We start from the raw sequence: 19,521 nt of genomic DNA on the forward strand, positions 1-19,521 counted from the left end.
ATGATGTCACAGGTCACAGTTGTCGGGTGGTGATGATGTCACGTGTCATGTGGTGATGATGTCACAGGTGTCAGTTGTCAGGTGGTGATGATGTCAGGTCCGCGTGTCGGTGGTGATGAGGTCACAGGGTCAGGTGGTGATGGTCAGTCGGTTGTCAGGTGGTGATGATCAGTTGTCGGGTGGTGATGATGTCACAGGTCACAGTTGTCAGGTGGTGATGATCACGCGGTCATGTGGTGATGATGTCACAGGTGTCAGTTGTCAGGTGGTGATGATGTCAGGTCACAGATGTCAGGTGGTGATGATGTCACAGGTGTCAGTTGTCAGGTGGTGATGATGTCACAGGTCACACGTGTCATGTGGTGATGATGTCACAGATCACATGTCATTTCTTGGCGAAAAACTTCCGAAAAACTCGACCTTTCCTTGGTTTGTCGTCTGTTACCTGGGCAGCCAGAGTGGGCGGGGCCTGGCTGTCCAGTGGAGTGGGAGGGGCTACAGAAGGAGGCGGAGTTTGTAAACCTGCAGTGAAACAAATGATAAGTGAAACGTCTCCTCAGGTTCGGAGGGAATGAGCAGGAAGTGGACGTGGCCTCACCTGAGCACGGCACTTCACCGCAGCGGGGATAGCGATGTTTGTCGTAGTACGTGTGCGGAGGTTTGGGAGGAGGATGTCCCTCAGAGGACGACTGTCTCTCCAGGCTCTCAGTGCGTCCGTCCACTGGTTCGGACGAGGACGTTTTGTCCCAAGCGTCGGTCACTTTCTCCAGACTCGACGCCCTCCTGAACGAACAAGCACCAATCACAGGGTTTTTTGAGTGAGTGAGTGAGTGAGTGAGTGTGTGTGTGTGTGTGTGTGTGTTCACCCTGAGTCGTCAGAGTCACTGCTTCTCTCTTCAGTTCCTTGGTTTTGCAGCGCCTTTGTCCACAGCTGTTGAACTTCTCTGCTTGACGCAGCAAACAGGAAGTGACTTCCGTCCTCCAGTCTGAAATAAAAGCCTTTTGTCATGATCCTGATGCACATATTAACATAATGTTACGCGACGTAGGTCAAACTGTTGGGACAAAAACATTTGAGAGAACTTGAGTTTAGTAGAACTTCCTGTGAAGCGGCCACTCACATGACTTTGAATGTGTTCTCCTTCCTCCTGAAGAACGGGTTCTCTTTGCACACCGCTCCAACCATGTTGATAGGAGGCCACCTGGTGGTCCTCTGTGGAAGTGCAACAACACAATCTCATCATCACGTACAGTACATACATATATAAATATATACACACATACACAGATAGATATATATAGATATATATATATATCTATATATAGTTTGTATATGTATAGTTTAGTTTAGGTTGGTACCTGTGCAGCTGCTGCTGGGTCTTTGTACAGGCTGAGTGTTTCTCCCTCCAGTACAGCAAACAGCTCCTCCCAGTGGTCAAAACCCTGCAGCAGCAAATCATCATCAACTGCTTTCTGAAAATTCCAGACTTGTGTTTGGGGCCTCACCTTGACTCCTGCCTGTTTCACTTTGATCTCCAGCGCCCCCTGCATCCTGAGTGGCTGTACTGCAGTCACCTGTGTGTGAATGTGACAACGGTGATGATAAAAAAGCACTTTGAAAAAAACATTTACGAGGAGAAGACGAGAACACATTACATTCCATTACATGTCATTTAGCAGGCGCTTTCATCCAAAGCGACTTACAATGGAATTGAGTACAATCAGCCGGGGGTCGAACTTGCGACCATTGCGACCATGATGTCTTTCGCACACAGGGTACCGGTCTTAACCACTGAGCCACTCCACGCCCCGAGACGACCAGGAGACGATGAGCAGAAGACGAGGAGACCGTTTACACCTCCTCTTCCTCCTCTTCGTTTACCCTCATCAACCGTGTCTGCACTGCCACCTTCTGGTGACACTGCAGACTGTTATACCTGAAAGACCTAGTCTTACAGTATCACCCTAACAGACCACTTAGGTCACAACATACAGGTTTACTTGTGGTTCCCAGAGTCTGTAAGACCAGAATGGGAGGTGGAGCCTTCAGTTACCAGGCTCCTCCTCTCCTGTGGAACCAGCTTCCAATGACAGTTCGGGAGGCGGAGCCTCTCTCTGTATTTAAAGTTAGACTTCAAACTTTCCTTTTTGATAAAGCTTATAGTTAGAGCTGGTTCAGGGAAACCTGGAAGGTTGCAGGATCCAGATCCAGTTTTCGAGGTTATCCATATCATACATATCATCACCATTATTATTGTGCTATAATTAAAAGTCGATATCATTAACTGTATAAACTTGTAACCTGATACAGTTGTTGTGTATCTGCTCCTGGTCTCTCTCTCTCTTCTGTCTCTACTTCATCTCCCTCTTGTCCTTTCTCTCCCCCCTTTCTGTCCCCCACCTTTCCTTTCACCCCAACCGGTGGAGGCTGATGACCTGGTTCTGTCAGAGATTTCTTCTTCTAGTGTTTGCTCATTGTGTGAACTGTTGTGTTTCTCTGCTCTCCTTCATGTCGTCTATGTACAGAGCCTTGAGATCATGTATATACAAACAACATTGAATTGAATTGTTTATGTGCCGTTACCTCAGCTGCGGGCAGTTCCTCGCGTAGATCTTCTAAGCGTCGTCGCCTTGCAGGAGTTGGAGGGAACATTCTGGTTGGAGGAGAGACGTCAGGTGGATCCACACGGTCCGTCCTCATTGGTTCAGCTGACGTGACCTGTTCATCAGTAGGTGGAGCCGTGGAGGCGAGTTGTTCACACGCTGGTAAATCCACGTTGCTGAGTCGCTTTCTCACAGAAGGCGGAGCAACGGGCGGTGGAGGCGGGTCAGTTGGAGGAACAAGCCGTCTGATTGGAGGTGGCGAGTCAGGTGGTTTCTCTGACTGGTTGGCAGGATCGTAGCGGCGTCTGAACCTTCGTCGAGTGGAGGAGATTCTGGGCTTCGGAGCAAGAGGAGGTTTCGAGCTGGACTGAGGGATTTCTTCAGGGTAATGATCTTCTGAATGCTGGTATTCCTCGGAACACCAGTCTTCCTTGGAACATTGATCCTCTGGGAAATGATCATCTGGATACCTGACTTCCTCAGAACCCTGGTCTTCCTTGAAACGCCGGTCCTCTTCTGGGAAATGATCATCTTGATGCTTGACTTCCTCACAATGCTGGTCTTCCTCGAAACGCTGGTCCTCTGGGAAATGATGATCTGGACACCTGATTTCCTTGGAATACTGGTCTTCCTCAGGGTATGACCTCTCAGAAAGCTGGTTTCCCTCAGGGTTACCATCTTCCTCGGAAAGCCGTTTAGACCAGGATATGACGGTTGGTTGAGCAGAGGGGGAGAGGGGTCGGTGTCTCCGGGTCTTCACATTTGGACGGGTGCTGGGACTAACAGGAGGACTTTCTGCCGTCATCTTCCTGCTGGGACTCATTTGTCTCGGAGGACCTGGTTCTGGGCTCACAGATGGACTCCATGGTGGACCAGCAGAGGGTTTCTCCTCCTGTGTGGACACCCTGACTCGGTGGACAATGTGTCTGTGCGGCGTCTTTGGATCTGACGGTTTCCTCCTCAAGGACGAGACTCGGGCCGGACATTTCCTGTCCTCCTCATTTCCATGGAGACCAAGTCTTTTCTCCCTCTGACAAAAGAATAAAAGGATATCAGCCTTTAAACGGAGCAACATTTAAGTCTTTGAAAGCACGATTTCTCCGCCCACCTGTGTTTTCTTCTTCTGCAGTTTGAGGAAGCGCTCGCTCTGAGCCTGGATCATGGCCTCCAGGTCCTCCTGCCTCTTCAGCAGCTCCTGGACATCAGAGACAGTGTCCTGGAACACAAACATCACCGTCATCTCATCCAGATATTGATGATTGTTTAAGGGAGACTTAAAGTGTGAGGTACTGATACACAGGCAGCGCCCCCTGCTGCCGAGAGGACACAGACACAGACAGACAACCACTCACTCTCCCACACCAAACCCCATAGAGGAAAACAGTGATTTTAACATCACACACACACACACACACACACACACACAGGAGTGGATGATCCACTGCTGCCTCCATCACTACGTTCACATGTCTTCATTTGTGAGTGTGGCATTTGAAATCCTACATTCAGTTTTATTCCAGTGACACCGAATGACCACACAAGGCAGCAGAGGACCAGCAGAGGACCAGCAGCTCCTGTGTCCCTGCGAGGTGAAATCACTGATTTTCTCTCTGGACTTTGGTGTGGAAGAGTGAGTGGTTTACAAAGTTGGAAAAGTCTGTCTCACAGGGAGATAAAGATGTGAACATGTGACGTAGATATCGAAGACTTCTTTTATGAAGTGGATCAAATCAGTGAGTACAGTTGCTCTGAATTATGTTTGTGATATTTACTCCGTAGTCGTCGGCCGTCAGCGTGTTTTCGTACGAGCTCAGCCATCGCTCCGCCTGCTCCAGCTCCCTCTGCAGGAGCGAGATCTCCAGCTCCTCCTCGTACCACAGCCTGGTCTCCTCCCACACCTGCACCACCTGCGTCTCCAGCTCCTCCAGCTTGCTCAGTCGCTGCTCCACCTGCAGGAGGGAGGATGTTACTGCCAGACGCCATTTCCTGTGTGGTGAACAGGTTCTGGCGTGGCTGCGTCTCTGTTACCTCCCGCGACATGAAACTCCCCTCCCCGACGAGTCGCCACCCTTCGTCCTTCACAGCGCATGATTTTTTGAGCTGCCGCTCGATGTGGGCGTGGCGCTCGTCGTGTTTCTCGATGAGGTGCTCCAGGTCGACGCCCTCCACGCTTTGCCCCTCCCCCCGCATCAGAGACAGCATCTCCTTCAGCCATGCCCTGCGACATAAATAGTATATTTCCTACATAAATACTACACTTTTACCACATTTCTTGAATAAATAGCGGACCTTTAACTGCGACTTCTGTTATATGTTAAGGGTGGAGCTTCAGGCAGTGGGATGCCTGGTTGAAAGCAGACAGGGGGCGCTGTTGAGGCAGACTTACATGAGCTCTGTCCAGAGACAGAAGTATTTGTGCACGTGTCCGGCTCGGTCCAGTGTGTGGCGGCGCTGTGAGGCTTTGTCGTGGACGCGTGTCCAGCAGACGTCCAGCTCCTGAAGCTTCTGAGACACCGAGTGAGACGAGCGAGGGCGGCGTCCACTCAAAGCTCCGCCCTCTTCCTTCCTCCTGCTCAGTTCCTCAGAGATCAGCAGCAGGTCCCTCTGAACACCAGAGCAGTAAATCATACTGTGTGTGTGTGTGAACTTGTACGTGTAAAAGGTGTCACCTCCAGAGCCTCATGTTGTCTCAGCAGAGTCTGGATGGACTGCAGGTCCAGGTCCTGGTCCTGGTCCTCTGAGTCCAGCACCGCCTCCTTCTCAGCTATCCAGGCCTTCAGCTCGTCCACGTCGTGGTTAAACTGATGGATCTCTCTCGCCCCCTGCAGGTTCTGAACAACACAGCAGCAGAAATGTTAGCCCCACCCCCAACGTCCTCTCACATCCACACCTGAGCGTCCTCGTTGTCTCACCTGCTGCCTGGTCCTGATGCTGCCGTTAAGCTCCTCCCACATCCTGCTGACGGCTTCGTCTATCTTGCGCGCCTCGCCGTCCCGACGCAGCCCTCGACCCAACTGTTGCACCACACTCAGTCTGCTGCGACCCAGACCTGACACCTCCAACACCAGAACCTCCAGCTTCTTCTGCAAAACCTGACCATGGAGGAGAGGAGACAAGAGGAGAGGAAACAGGAGAGGATGCGTAAAGACCTCAGTTCTTGGTAGAATTTGAATGTGACTCTCTGGACTTTTACCTCCACGTCCTCCAGATCTTGTCCACAGTCCTCGGACTCTGCCGCCGTCTTCTTGGACATCAGCCATCTTTGTAGTTCTCTGGCCTCTCGTTCAAACACGTAGAGACGGAGCTGGTCCTCCAGAGAGGCGCGGCGAGACACAGACAGTCTGAGGACGGTGTCCAAGAGCTCAGAGACGAGCAGGAGGGACTCAGAGACCAGGTGACTGAGACGCACACATAAGGAGAGAATCTTTTTTAATAAGATTTTCAGAATAAAAGTGCATGAGTGTGAGACAAAGAGTTTGTACCTGAGAGGATGTGAGAGCTGCTGCAGGGACGCGCCACTGTCCTGCAGCCTCAACAGCGCCCTCCTCTGGTTCTCCAGCTCCACATCCACAGAGTCCAGCCTCCTCAGCAAAGCTGCCGACGCCTCCTCGCTCCGCCCACAATCCTCAGAGTCCACAGCAGCTCGCTGCTCCTGGAGCCAGAGCTGCAGCTCTGAGACCTACACACACACACATACACACATACACACAAACACACATACACACACACAGAAGACAGAAAAAACTAAGATAAAGAAAGAACTATGAAATAAAAACATGAGGAAAGATGAAGAAAGAAGAGAAGAGAGAAGAACATGTGAGTTTAAATGACCTCAGACAGGAAGGTGTGGATGCTCAGCGCCCCCTGCAGGACCTTCTCCTTCGTCTCCGCCGCCGTCGTCAGCTCCTCGTGGAGAAGCTTCAGCTCCTGAAGACGCTCGCGGACATCATGAGACGCAAAGTGACGACCACTCACCTGAGGAGGTTTCACACATCACCATCTATATATATATACACATATATATATATATATATATGCATATACATATATATATAGATATATATATCACAGTACATAAATTTATTAAACACATCCTCACCAAACTATGCCCCGCCTCCTCAACCGCCTGCACCAATGACGTGTGTCTTGAGATCTCCTGCATCACAGCCTGAAAAAAACAACACATTTACAGTGATGTCAGAAAAAATACTCACTAGTGATGGGGGCAGCAGTGGATCAACAACTCCTGTGTGTGTGTGTGTGTGTGTGTGTGTGTGTGTGTGTGTGTGTGTGTGTGTGTGTGTGATGTTAAAGTCACTGGTTTTCTCTCTGGTCTTTGGTGTGGGAGAGTGAGTGGTTTACAAACTTCAGTTTTAAGGAGAAAAAATTAATAAAAACAAAACAGGTTAAGTCTACGATATCTACGTCACATGTTCACGTCTTTATCTGGCTGTGAGACCGACTTTTCAAACAGGAAACTGAAGTTTGTAAACCACTCACTCTCCCACAGATTTACGTTGATGACACAAAGTGACCACACGAGGCAGCAGAGGACCAGCAGCTCCTGTGTCCCTGCAGGTAAAATCACTGATTTTCTCTATGGGGTTTGGTAAAGAGAGCGACAGGTTTCATTAACCGCAGCAGAACCGATGCATTTTGTGAGGCGACCCACAGGGTCAAAGGTCACCTGGTGCTTGAGCAGCAGCTGCTCGGTGCCGCTCGGTGAGCTCCCCCACTCTTTAGCGGAGACGCAGGGCAGTCGGTCTCTGATCCAGGCCAACTCCTCCTCCAGGTCTCTGTAGAACTGGAACAGAACCTGCCAGGCCTCCAGGGTTTCCCTGCGGCTCTGCAGGGGCTCCGACAGACCGTTGTACCTGGACACACACACACGACGAAGACATGAGATGAGATTATGATTAAATGGGACTACATTCTTCTGTCCCACACCAGGAAACATTTCTGTGTGTGTTTTTAACAATTCATACGAGGCAGGTCAGATTTGACAGGATTAACAGTGACGTGGACGTGCGATGTTAGACCTGTTGATGGTGTGAGTCACTCTGGTCTGGATCTCCTCGGCCAGGAAGTTTCCCTCAGAGTGGAAAGTCTTGGCTGTATCCATGAGACCCTGATGAATTACAACAGAGTGATGTCAGAAAAACACACAAACAAGGTGGACGGGGTCCCGGCTGTGGCGCTGCGACGATTCAGGACCTGGATTCTGTCTCGCAGTCCGTCCACCTCGTCCTCCAGAGCCTGCAGAGTCTTCAGCAGTCTGACAACTGACGGCAGGTCACTGCCACTGTCCTCGCTGGACACTTCCGTCTCCACGGACGAGACGCACTGTTCCACGTCGTCCAGTGAGCGCTGGAACTGCAGTGCCTGGTGCGCCTCTTGTAGCCGGGTCCTCTTCTCCCGACAGCTGTGGACGAGGACGTCCCAGCTGTCCTGCAGCTCTCTGAGACGAGATCCAACCTTCGCGTCAGCTGAACCGAGCACGGACAACAGCTTCTCTGCTTCCTGTAACACACACACACATCAGGTTGAAATTACACACACTGTGAGACTATGCATGCAGACAGACAGACAGACAGACAGACGCACACACACAGACACAGACACAGACACACAGACACACCTTGGTGAGTGTGTCCACTCTGTAGCGGTTAGCCAGGATCTCAGCCTCGAAGCTCTGATGTTTCAGCAGTTTGGCCTGAAGGTTAGTTGGTTCCCTCCAGTTCTCATCCAAAGCCACAGCATTACGCTCATTTAGCCACACACACACCTGAAACACACACACACACACACACACACACACACACACACACACACACACACACACAGGGTGTAAAACACAGACAGCAACAGACCAGTTACACCAAATACTTCTGAGCAGTAAAGTACAGTAGAGCAAAGTACAGTAAAGTATAGTAGAGTACAGTAAAGTACAATAGAGTACAGTAGAGTAAAGTATAGTCCAGTACAGTATAGTACAGTACAGTAGAGCACAGTACAGTATAGTACAGTAGAGCACAGTACAATATAGTGATATAGTACGAAGTGAGAGCCTTCCCGAGGTATGGTACAGTACAGTGGCTTGCAATTGTGGCAATCAGAGCGCAGTATGGTACGGTGGAGGCCGGTATGAGTACGGTACGGTAAGGCACCGGTACAGTATGGTACAGTGGGGGCGCAGTACCGGTACAGTACAGTGGAGCACAGTAGGGCACGGCGCGGTACAGTACAGTACAGTAGAGCACAGTAGAGTACAGCACAGTATAGTACAGTAGAGCACAGTATAGTACAGTAGAGTACAGCACAGTAGTAACAGTAAAATAAAGCACCTGGTAACTGCTGGATAAAAACTGCTGCAGCTGCAGTGACTGATCCAGATCTTTGTGACGACGTCGACTCCGCTGCTGCAGCTGACTCCGCCTACAAACACACATGACATACACATGTTCATGTTTAACGTCTGCAAACTGGTTTGGAACCTGATCCAGATGCTGGCCTTGTTTAGTGAACCATTCTGTCAAGTCATCTGAACTAATGATTCACTTTCACCCAAAACTGCTTTACATGTCACGTGTTTGTGTTTGTGTCGCAGAGAAAACCACAGTGATATGATGATTCCACCCACACAGAGGAGGAGGAGCTGTGAAGTCTTGGAAAACCAAACCAAACCATGTAGAGGCGAGGCGAGCTGGGACCATGTCGTGGGAAAGCAGCATTAGTTTGTGGTGGTTTTGCTGTGGCCTGGATTCACCCTGAAGACGAGAACCATTGTTACCTGGCGGCGAGCACGTTGCTCTTGGCTCTGATGTTGTCGGCGTCGTAGTGTTTCTGCTGGATCATCTTCTGAGCCTGTTTCTCCACCTGGTCCAGCTGCTCCACCTGAGCCTCCAGAGCCTCCTCAAACTGAGTGTGTCTCCTCTGCAGAGTCTCCACCTGTGTCAGCGAGCTCTGAAAACACACACACAGGATTAAACGCCGTCTACGCGTTCACAAACACAACAACAACACACCATCTTTACCCCCAGGTCCTGATTGGACAGGAACGCTTCCTTATTGCTGAGCCAGCTTTCACACTGCTCCACTGAGACCAGGAACACCTGCAGGACACACACACAGGTTAGACTCCGCCCACACCGACACACAAACACCTTCAACCATCTGACTTTATTAATTATGTAAGTAAACGTGTGTGTGTGTGTGTGTGTGTGTGTGTGTAAACTCACCTGCAGGGTCCGGGCCTGCTCCAGCGTGCTGCTGCGGGTCAGCCAGGCTCGGTCCAGTTCAGCTTTAGCTTCCTCCAGCTGGATCAGACACTTCTGGATCTCTGCCTTTGACCTGTGACCAGACCGGGTCAGACCCAGACCAAAGTCCCGAACAGAGTCCATGCGCTCTGTGCGGGCGTGGATCTCCGTCTACACACACAGGTTCAAGGTTACACACAGGTCTGATGTGGTCACCTGTGGTCACCTGTGGTCACCTGTGGTAAACTCTCACCCTCCAGTCCTGGTGCTCCAGGATGAGCCGGTCGGCCTCGGCTCTGGTTTTGGGCAGACCTTTCTCTGCCAACTCGCTGCTCTGTTTGACGCTCCACTCCAGCAGGAGGCGCTGGTTGGCTCTGAAGAGCTGCAGCTGGTGAGCTTCATGCAGTTTCTCCTTCCTGAACAAACATGGTTACTAAAGATGAGCCTCAATCAAGGTTCTGGATCCTCTGAAGTGTGCAGCCGAGGGATGTCCTCCATCCACTGTCCTGAATCACAGGCTGTTGATTTAAGCTCTAACCAGCCAAAACATCCCATAAAGTATTTTACAGTGTATTTACAGTTTATTTTAGTGTATTCACAGTTTATTTTAGTGTATTTACTGTTTATTTTAGTGTATTTTATTTTAGTGTATATACAGTTTATTTTAGTGTATTTACTGTTTATTTTAGTGTATTTACTGTTTATTTTAGTGTATTTTATTTGAGTGTATTTTACAGTGTATTTACAGTTTATTTGAGTGTATTTTACAGTGTTCTGTCACTGACAAGCTTTTCATGAGTCCAGAGAAACAACCCGTGTGCAGCTTTATATCCACATTTATCTCCTTTATATCAGGATATAAAGTATAAATAAAACATACACATATTATTTATGAGACATATTCAGAGCTGATATTCTGTCACGACACAGGCGAGGAGGATGAGTCTCACCGGTGTTTTACTTGTGTGTCCAGAGTCTTCAGAGTCTTCAGAGTGTCCTTCCGTTTGTTCTTCAGTTTGTCGTCCATCACTGATGAAGCCCTCAGGTGAACCGATGCCTCCGTCTCCAGAGTCTGGACACACAGGAAGGAGACTTACTGTTAAACGTCTTCTGCGACGACCATTTCCTTTATCATTATTGTTATTATCATTAGTTTATTATTATCCAGGGACAGCTCAGGTTTAATGGTTTGGAGATAAAGTCAGAGAGTGAAGGTTGAGGTGGTTTGGTCATCTGTTGCCATGGTTCCCAACCTGGGGTCCAAGCCTCCCCCGGGAAGGGGTGCAGAGTCGTGTCTGCTGGGTTTGAATAATCAGAACTTGGTATCACCCGAATTAAAACCCATTTTTTGGTCCACATTTAAATTCATTAAGCTATGAACCTGTGTTCATATAAACGCGTCAGTACAGTCATGAAATGAGATGAGTGTTTATAATGAGATGAGTGTTTACTTCACCCACACACGAGATCACAATATTTAATTAACCATATGATCACGATATATCACAATACTTAAGTCACAATGTCACCATGACTGCGTAGTCAGGTCTCATCAGGTCAGTTAGAGACTATAACCGATCACATTGATGATGTCAGCATCTGTGCAACAAGTACCAGAGACTCACCGCTATCAAAAAAGAAAACAAGAGCTACTGTCCAGTGTTTATGCAACACAGGACAGTTTTTATCCACATACACTGTGAGATTAGGAAGAATAAAACGTTTGTAATTATTCACTTTATTCTCTTGGTATGTGCGAGGACAGGGGATCAGGTTGGGGGACCAGCGGTCTATTGGACAAAGGATGTTAATGATGAAAAGTGGAAGACCACAGAGAAGGGTCATGACAGTTGGGGTAACAGAAGGGGACAAAAGAGAGAGGACAAGCTGGGGGTAGATAATCCGTAGTGGCGAGAAGCGAGAAGAAGAAGTTTTCAAAAATACTGTCACCTTTGACCTCTCCTGGATGACCCCGACCTCCCTCTCTGTTTCCTCGTGGCGTCTCATCAGGTTCTCCACACTCTCCACATCAGACCCACAGTCGTGACTCTGAAGCAGCAGCATCTAAACCACGTGGATCAAAGCTCATTTTAAAACCACGTGTGGACACGTGCGACGCCCATGGAGACGTGACAGTTGTGAGGGACAGCTGACCTTCTCGTTGGCTCTGTCCCTGACCTCCTCCAACTCTCTGATGAAGGCGTGGACCACCAGCGCCTCCTCCAGCTTCCTCCTGTAGGAGCTCAGGTCTCCGTGAAACTTGCTCCACCTGAAGAAGACGATAAAGGAGAAAGAAAAGCCTGTCATGTGTAATCTCATTTTATATTATTAATAACATTGCTCATTTATTAATCTCCTATTTTTATGTCATTTTAAATATATATAATCCCATATAATGTCCTTTAATCTCATGTCACTCATGATGTTTACCTGTCGTTGAGTTGTCGTCTCCGCCGTCGGACAGTCTCCAGTTCGTTGCCGCTCTGTCTCTTCTCCAGTCTGGACGCCAGTCTGTCGATGGCGGTGACGTGGGCGTCGTCCACCGTTGCCTCCTGCAGATGAACCATCTCATTAATTTAACCCGGTCTCTAGTTGCCCCACACTCCTCTTACCCCCACACTCACCCCATCTCCACCTCCTCTAAACTCGCACAGTTTCTTCAGGAGCTGAACTCCGTGTTCGTAGTCCTCGCCAACATCTCCTACGTTCACCATCACCTCCTGAAACATGGACCAGGTCCACACTTTGTTTCACATGGACTGAAGGACTTCTTCTCCTCTTCCTCCTCCACCACCTCCTACCTTGAATCGGATCCAGGCCTCCACCTCCTCCACCTTCTGCAGGAACTCCAGGAAGTCTCGGTTATCTTCCAGAGCTTTCCCTCGCAAGGCCATGGCCTTCTTTAGCTCCTCCCAGTGGAGCAGCAGAGCGGCGATGCGCCTCTTCACCTCCTTGGAGCTTGAGTGATGAAGGGAGACCAGTTCTTCTCCAGCCTGAGGACACAAAACCACCAGAGAATCATCGTTGTGTTTCTTCTCATTCTCTTCATTGCTCACAATTAACTTCGGTCTTCAGACTATGTTATTTATCCTCATCTCATTCATGATCTCATTTCTTCATTCGTCGTCATGTCATTATTGTCTCATCTCATTAATAACTTTATCTGATTCACCCTCTCATTAATTCATCATCTAATCTCATTTGTCCTGAATTTATTATTAACTCTCTCATGTCATTTGTAATCTCATTTCATCTTTTTAATAAAATGATTATGTCATTTATAATCTTGTCTGATGACATTTAAACTTTTGCCTCATGTCGTTCATAATCTCATGTCACTTATAAACTCATCTCATCATTTATAATCTCATGTTGGTCTGTAATCTCTTCTCTTGTCGTTTGTAATCTCATCCCATGTTATATAATCTCACCTCATGTCGATTTGTAATCGTGTCGTGTATAATCTTGTCTCATGTCGTGTTTAATCTCGTCCTATGTCGTGTTTAATCTCGTCTCCTGTCATGTATAATCTCTTCTGCTGTCATGTATAATCTCGTCTCCTGTCATGTATAATCTCGTCTCACGGCGCGTCTAATCTCGTCTCATGCCGTGTATAATCTCTTCTCACCTGCTGCACAGAGCCGATGATCTCGCTGTGAGCGAGGATCTCGGCCTCAAACACCTGGTGTCTCTGGAGAAGCTTCATCTTGGTCTGCAGGTTGCTCAGGTCGACTTTCTCATCCTCCGCCATCTTGTGCCTCCGCTCAGAAACCCACTCCTCGGCCTGACACACGGACAGAAGCACGCGTGAACACATGACACGTCACACACTGTGAGAAACAGCCGGACAGACGTCTGTCCTCCATCACCTGAGCAACATCGCGACCGAAGATGCACAACATCCTGGAAAGCTCTAGCTCCTCCCTGCGTTTGACTGACAGCTCCTTGATCCTATCCCGTTTCTGAAGGAGGGCTTTGAGTTTGGCTCGGACACGCCCACTCTTCTCTGGGCTCAGCTGCTTCTTCAGCTGCTCAGCCAGGTCCTTCAGGGAGAAGAGCTGAAGGCAACAGAGGGAGGGGAGATGTTAAACTGGTTGCCGGTTGTACTTTCTGAGGAGGCTATGATCTTTTAACATCTGCAAGAAGCTCCTGTGGATGTTCTACCAGTCTGTGGTTGCCAGTGTTCTCTCCTACGCTGTGGTGTGCTGCGGCAGGAGCACAACTAAGGCAGACTTCCACAGACTGGAAAAACTCATCAGATGGGCCGGCTCGGTGGCAGGAATGAGGCTGGACCCTCTGGTGACAGTGGCAGAGAGAAAAACTCTGGACAAACTGCTGAGCATCCTGGACCATGCCAGCCACCCTCTGCACACTGTCATCAGCAGCCAAAGTACAGGACCAACAGGCTGGGGGACTCGTTTGTCCCCCGGGCCATCAAACTGTACAACTCCTCACTGGGGGGGAGGAGGGCAAAACAAAACAAACAGTACGAACTAAACAAACAACTGTCCATAATCACAACTCACAGAAATGTGCAATAACCACAACAAAAACTCATAATAATATGTGCAATAAAACCCTGGGCAATACGGGGTAACTGTAGGTGTGTGTATACATGTATATGTATGTGTATATGTGTGTACCTATGTATGTGTGTATATGTATATATATACTGTTATATATAACAGTTGTACTGTTAAAATTCACACTTTACAGGAGACCAGAAAGAGAAACACCCCAGGTACCATACACCATACAATATAGAATAAAATATAATAAAATAAGATAAAAATGCTATATACATACATATATATATATATATATATATATACACATACACATGTATGGTGTATGGTACCTGGGGTGTTTCTCTTTCTGGTCTCCTGTAAAGTGTGAATTTTAACAGTGCGGTGTGTGGATGTTGGAGCTGTTAATTTCCCCGAGAGAACCTCCCAAAGGGATTAATTAAGTCGTCTGTCTGTCTGTCTGTCTAAACATGTGAACTCTTAAACATGTGACGCACAGATGCCACAGACCTTGTCGTCCTGCGAGTTGAGCAGCTTCTCAAAAGCTTCGTGGCGTTTGATCAAACCTTCCGTCTCGTCCACCGTGTTTCCCAGAGTGCTGTTCTGCAGCAGAACCTGCACAATGCTTTGTTTTAGCCAACACTGGTCAGCACATGATGAGCAGACATGAACACAACAGCAAAACAAAAAATTGATATCTTTGGTTCCATTCATGAACAGATTTACATAGATATAATATTTGCTTCTTTCATGTTCTCTGAGGACCACACTGATGGGATGAAGGTACCTCCTGAGAGCTGGAGATCTTGTCCACGCTGCTGACGTCTCTGTAGAAGACCTGCTCCACGTAAACGGTTTCTAACCAGCTCTGTTTCCTCCTCCAACGCTCCTCCAGTTTGTCACGCTCCACCTGCAGAGCATCCAGCTTCTCCAGCACCTGAAATCAGGACAGATGAGCTTCTCCACGACAACCACCTGTAACAGCTCTGTCCCTCCAGCAGGCGTCCTCACCTCCGCGCGGTGGCTTGTGTCCCTCGCCTGCAGCTCTTCTCCTACGTCCACAGCCTGCTGGTACGTCTCCTGTCTGACCTCCATCTCCGCCCACAGCTGCTGGTGCTGAGCGAGCTGGAGGTCGGCGGTGGCCACGTCGCTGATGCTCTCCTCGGCGGCCATCGCTCCAATCAGCTGACTGCTCCACAGGAAGTAATCCTGCACCTGGAGGGGAACGAGGAAGAAGAGGAAGAAGGTGAGACGCAAGTTTCTTCTTCAGTCCCCGCGTTTGTCCTCACCGTGTTCAGGAACAGGTAACGCTGACAGGCTAATTTAAGCTCCTCCTCCCTCTGCTCAGTGTGGAGACGGAGCTCCTCCCACCACTCCACCACCTCCTGCTGCACGTCCTGGAGGCGGAGCCTCAAGTGAGGTGTGCACAGGTCCAGGATGGGGTTGACGGCGTCCAGCTGTTCCTGCAACTACAACACATACACACACACACACACGTTGGACATTCATGACTTACATTCATTTCCTGGAGACTTACTCTAACCTTAACCACAATTACTACTGGCTTAACCCTAACCCTAACCTCAACCTAACCTTAAAACATATCTTCACCTTAAAATGTAGTCATTTACGTTGTGGGGACAAAGACAATTGATTTTTGTCCCCACAAGGAAGACAAGTCCCCATAATGTGACTGTGTAAACAGTTTTAGGTCCCCACAACATTAGTAATACCCGCACACACACAAACATTATGAATGATTTAAATTTGTGACATTGATCAGGGATTGATGATCTGCACCTGTTGCTCTGTGGTGGCCAGCTCGTGCAGCAGAGCCTCGTGTTTCCTCAGCTGGGACGTCACTCCTCGTAGATCCTTCGCCACATCGTCAGGGATACTCTTCTTCCTCTCCTGCAGAGGGCGACAGACAGACAGACAGACAGAGAAGCATTAACACACACAATCACACACACACACACACATTTACAGTCAGTTTAATCAGACTATGGTCTTAGTCTTGTTGACAGTCTGACTACAGCGGGACTTTTAACATGAACGTAAAGCGAGTGAAGTGAAAGCAGTGGGTTGAACCTGGATGAGCGTCAGCGCGTCCATCAGCTCTTGGTAAAAGCGGTGACACTCCTCGGCTGTGAGCAGCTGATCCCGACGCTCTCTGGCCACGCCCTTCAACTCCTCCCAGCATGCACTGCAAAGCCACAGTGGACACAGCTCAGATGAAGGCTGAGTGGAAAAACGAGCTCACTGATAATAAAAAAAGAAAGAAGTGAACCTGAGTTTGTGGAGAGCGTCTCTGACCGCGGCGCTCTGTGGATGTTTGCTGCGGACGAGGCGAGCGGCCGCGTCACTGCAGTTCTGCAGTCGCTCCTCTCCGACCTCCAGCTGCTTCAGGAAACCGTCAAACTTCCCGCGGAGCAACTGCCCAAAAAACACAGTTGTGACTTTAGTGATTCAGTTGTAATGATTTCTTTGTTACACGGAGAAAAGAAACCAGAAGCTGAAAAATCAGAAAACAAAAAAGCCTCAAAGTGATTAATAGTTGACGTCAGTGTCGACTGCGCCTTCAGTCAGTAAATGTAAAGATCTCAGCGAGTTCTAAAGGGAGAGCGGTGGAACCTGAACATGTTGGTAGTCATTGCCCAGGTCCTGACACTCTGCCGCCTGTCTCTGCTGCTTCATCCACTCCTCCAACTCTGAAGACTCCCGTCTGAACTCATGGAGATGGAGGACTTCCTTTAACCTTTGACCCCTAAGAGGAAACACAAGCAGACACTAGGATCACAGATAGATCTTTATAAGAGATCATCTGAAAACCAAAACAACTGAACACAGAGGACCCAGATATAAACCACTCCCTCTCCCACACCAAAGCCCAGAGAGAAAAGCAGTGATTTTAGCTGGCGGGGGGGACACAGGAGCTGCTGGTCCTCTGCTGCCTTGTGTGGTCACTTTGTGTCACTGAGGTCAATCTGAACAAAGATTTTCAAATGCCAAAGTGACAAAATAAGACATTTGAACTCAGTGATGGAGGCAGCAGTGGATCAACCACTCCTGTGTGTGTGTGTGACGTTAAAATCACAGATCTTTTTGAAAAACACTGAACGATCCCTTTAACATGAGGCTAAACTGAATGTGAACTCCACCTGAGAGCAGCCTGGTGCTGCAGCTGCTGGTTCAGTCCACTCAGGCGGCTGTAGGGTCTGCTGAGCTCCTGCAGACCCCAGTCCTGAACCGCCTGCGCAACCTGGTCTCCCAGCTCCTCCACCTCCACCTGCAGCACCTCCAGCTGACCCTGCAGCACCTTTACACACACACACACGCACGCTTTTCAGACAACACTAAAAAACAACCCGTTACTGCCGTCTTGAGTTTTGTTTTACTGTCTAAATGTAGTATTAATTGTTTTGTGAGGCCATTTTTCTGGTAAATAACAAAAAGTGGGTTTGACTATTCCTTTAAGTTTGATGTGGCGTTCCACAGGGAACCCCCCACAGGGAACCCCCCGAGGCCCGGGGTCACTGTGGCTGCAGTTGTACCTGGTGTTTGGAGAGGAGACTCAGGGTGGCCAGCTGGTCTTTGCCATAGTCGTCAGTGTTCACCAGGCTGATGGACTCTGTGAGTCTGGACTCCAGCTCAGAACAGTCCAACAGAAGCTGGAGACACACCCAACACACACGACTTTATTTATAAAGCACAGGGTGCAGCGCAAATCAACACTAAGAGGGCTCGTCACACCTGAAAGCCAACGGAAATAAATGTGGTTTATGTGGGATTTAAAAACAAGAAGTGTGTGTGTGTGTGAACGAGCTGGAGGCAATTCATTATTGCTTGATTTGCCCCCCGTATAAAGGACATTGCAACAATGTAGGCGAGTAGAAATAAAAGCATGAATCACATGATAAAGTTATTCTGGCTGACAAAAACTACTTTTCATCAGTGTCGAGTTTGAATCCCGTCACATTTCAAAAACAGAAGGTTCGGGTAAACTCTGGTACAGACTTTATTGATAGTGCTCATCCACCCAGTACTTTAACTGTTCTCTTATTGGATATTTTCTGTTGCCATTTGAGGAGAAAAGAATGAACGTTTGAGTGAGATAGACAAAATGAACTATGTCTATGTTCAGAATCGATCAATGAATTAATATTTCTTTTATTTCTGAATAATGGTTTTAATGACTGAACCACTTCACTTTCAGCTCGAGGCACCTGTTCTCTGGTGATGGCTTTACTGAGGTGAGCTGCTCGCCTGTGGCACGCCTCCTCAAGCTCCTCCCACTCTGCAGTCAGATGGCTGCACCTGCAAACACATGTTAAATTGAAGGATTAGACGAAGGTCTGTGGCTGTTTAGATCAAAAAACACAAAACAAAGACAAAGACACCTCTGGAGAACTTGCTCTCCCTCTGATTTACTGGTTTTGGCCAGGCTCCGCCCCTTCTCCAATATGTAGTTCAGGTGTTTCCTGTGGGCGTTAACCTCCGCCTGTAAGTCCTGGGTAAGAACACACAAAACATTAAAAACCAGGGCTTTGTCTTTATTTGAGACAATCGTTTCTAAATGAACAATAACATCATCATCATCATCAGTACCTTGTGTTTCTTCATCAGACTGATGGCTCCAGACAGAGACTTGTCGTACCCCGTGGACCCAGAGGCAGGAAGGTGTTCACAGATCCAGCTCAGCTCCAGATCTACATCGTGGTAGAACCCAAACAGCAGCACCGCCGCCTCCAGCTGAGCTCGCCGCAGGTCCAGAGGCTTCTGGAGGGATTTGAACCTGCAGCACAAAGAGCTCAATGATCAATGTCCTCCTACATTTCACCACAGTCAGGGATGGTTAGCTCCGCCCAGTGTCTCCCCCGGTCACTCACAGGGTCAGGTAAGTGTCCGTCTCCTGCAGGATCCTGTGAGAGTCAAAGTGGTTGGAGGCCAGGTGTTTGGCTCTGCTGATGATGGAGTTGATTTTCTCCGCCAGCTCCTTGGCCTCCATCTCCAGCTGCTGATGCTCCTACACACACACACACACACACACACACACACACACACACACACACACACACAGGAGCTCACAACACAAACCTCACACCAAACTATTTTAAAACACCTGGTTTGAAGGG

The 19,521-nt window shown here is 48.7% G+C and overlaps 1 protein-coding gene across 4 annotated transcripts in view; it reads right to left on the bottom strand.

Annotated features, from left to right (window-relative positions):
* Window positions 1-203: 203 nt before the first annotated feature.
* Window positions 204-19,521, bottom strand: part of sptbn5 (spectrin, beta, non-erythrocytic 5) — a 38,224-nt gene continuing 18,906 nt past the window's right edge. For 3 of the 4 annotated variants that reach the window (XM_044047209.1, XM_044047210.1, XM_044047208.1), the window contains exons 32-79: window positions 19,276-19,412; window positions 18,995-19,181; window positions 18,787-18,896; window positions 18,613-18,703; window positions 17,941-18,057; window positions 17,548-17,705; window positions 17,021-17,153; window positions 16,677-16,822; window positions 16,478-16,592; window positions 16,187-16,297; window positions 15,676-15,855; window positions 15,398-15,601; window positions 15,174-15,323; window positions 14,897-15,001; window positions 13,730-13,918; window positions 13,489-13,644; window positions 12,662-12,853; window positions 12,485-12,580; window positions 12,291-12,412; window positions 12,015-12,129; window positions 11,811-11,924; window positions 10,811-10,932; window positions 10,114-10,276; window positions 9,843-10,031; window positions 9,639-9,716; window positions 9,395-9,567; window positions 8,949-9,039; window positions 8,243-8,389; window positions 7,819-8,124; window positions 7,644-7,732; window positions 7,292-7,478; window positions 6,704-6,772; window positions 6,436-6,579; window positions 6,087-6,283; window positions 5,798-6,002; window positions 5,517-5,696; window positions 5,274-5,435; window positions 4,991-5,208; window positions 4,633-4,822; window positions 4,377-4,553; window positions 3,713-3,820; window positions 2,585-3,634; window positions 1,507-1,575; window positions 1,360-1,443; window positions 1,122-1,213; window positions 867-986; window positions 599-783; window positions 204-522 (exon numbers count right to left, since the gene is read on the bottom strand). In XM_044047209.1, the coding sequence (XP_043903144.1) occupies window positions 386-522; window positions 599-783; window positions 867-986; window positions 1,122-1,213; window positions 1,360-1,443; window positions 1,507-1,575; window positions 2,585-3,634; window positions 3,713-3,820; window positions 4,377-4,553; window positions 4,633-4,822; window positions 4,991-5,208; window positions 5,274-5,435; window positions 5,517-5,696; window positions 5,798-6,002; window positions 6,087-6,283; window positions 6,436-6,579; window positions 6,704-6,772; window positions 7,292-7,478; window positions 7,644-7,732; window positions 7,819-8,124; window positions 8,243-8,389; window positions 8,949-9,039; window positions 9,395-9,567; window positions 9,639-9,716; window positions 9,843-10,031; window positions 10,114-10,276; window positions 10,811-10,932; window positions 11,811-11,924; window positions 12,015-12,129; window positions 12,291-12,412; window positions 12,485-12,580; window positions 12,662-12,853; window positions 13,489-13,644; window positions 13,730-13,918; window positions 14,897-15,001; window positions 15,174-15,323; window positions 15,398-15,601; window positions 15,676-15,855; window positions 16,187-16,297; window positions 16,478-16,592; window positions 16,677-16,822; window positions 17,021-17,153; window positions 17,548-17,705; window positions 17,941-18,057; window positions 18,613-18,703; window positions 18,787-18,896; window positions 18,995-19,181; window positions 19,276-19,412 (7,860 nt within the window). In that variant the 3' untranslated portion in view covers window positions 204-385. The remainder of the gene's footprint in view (window positions 523-598; window positions 784-866; window positions 987-1,121; window positions 1,214-1,359; window positions 1,444-1,506; window positions 1,576-2,584; window positions 3,635-3,712; window positions 3,821-4,376; window positions 4,554-4,632; window positions 4,823-4,990; window positions 5,209-5,273; window positions 5,436-5,516; window positions 5,697-5,797; window positions 6,003-6,086; window positions 6,284-6,435; window positions 6,580-6,703; window positions 6,773-7,291; window positions 7,479-7,643; window positions 7,733-7,818; window positions 8,125-8,242; window positions 8,390-8,948; window positions 9,040-9,394; window positions 9,568-9,638; window positions 9,717-9,842; window positions 10,032-10,113; window positions 10,277-10,810; window positions 10,933-11,810; window positions 11,925-12,014; window positions 12,130-12,290; window positions 12,413-12,484; window positions 12,581-12,661; window positions 12,854-13,488; window positions 13,645-13,729; window positions 13,919-14,896; window positions 15,002-15,173; window positions 15,324-15,397; window positions 15,602-15,675; window positions 15,856-16,186; window positions 16,298-16,477; window positions 16,593-16,676; window positions 16,823-17,020; window positions 17,154-17,547; window positions 17,706-17,940; window positions 18,058-18,612; window positions 18,704-18,786; window positions 18,897-18,994; window positions 19,182-19,275; window positions 19,413-19,521) is intronic. The other variant, XM_044047211.1, reaches the window with a different exon arrangement.

Source organism: Solea senegalensis, linkage group LG16 (genome assembly GCF_019176455.1).
Source record: "Solea senegalensis isolate Sse05_10M linkage group LG16, IFAPA_SoseM_1, whole genome shotgun sequence".
Taxonomy (NCBI): Eukaryota; Metazoa; Chordata; class Actinopteri; order Pleuronectiformes; family Soleidae; genus Solea; species Solea senegalensis.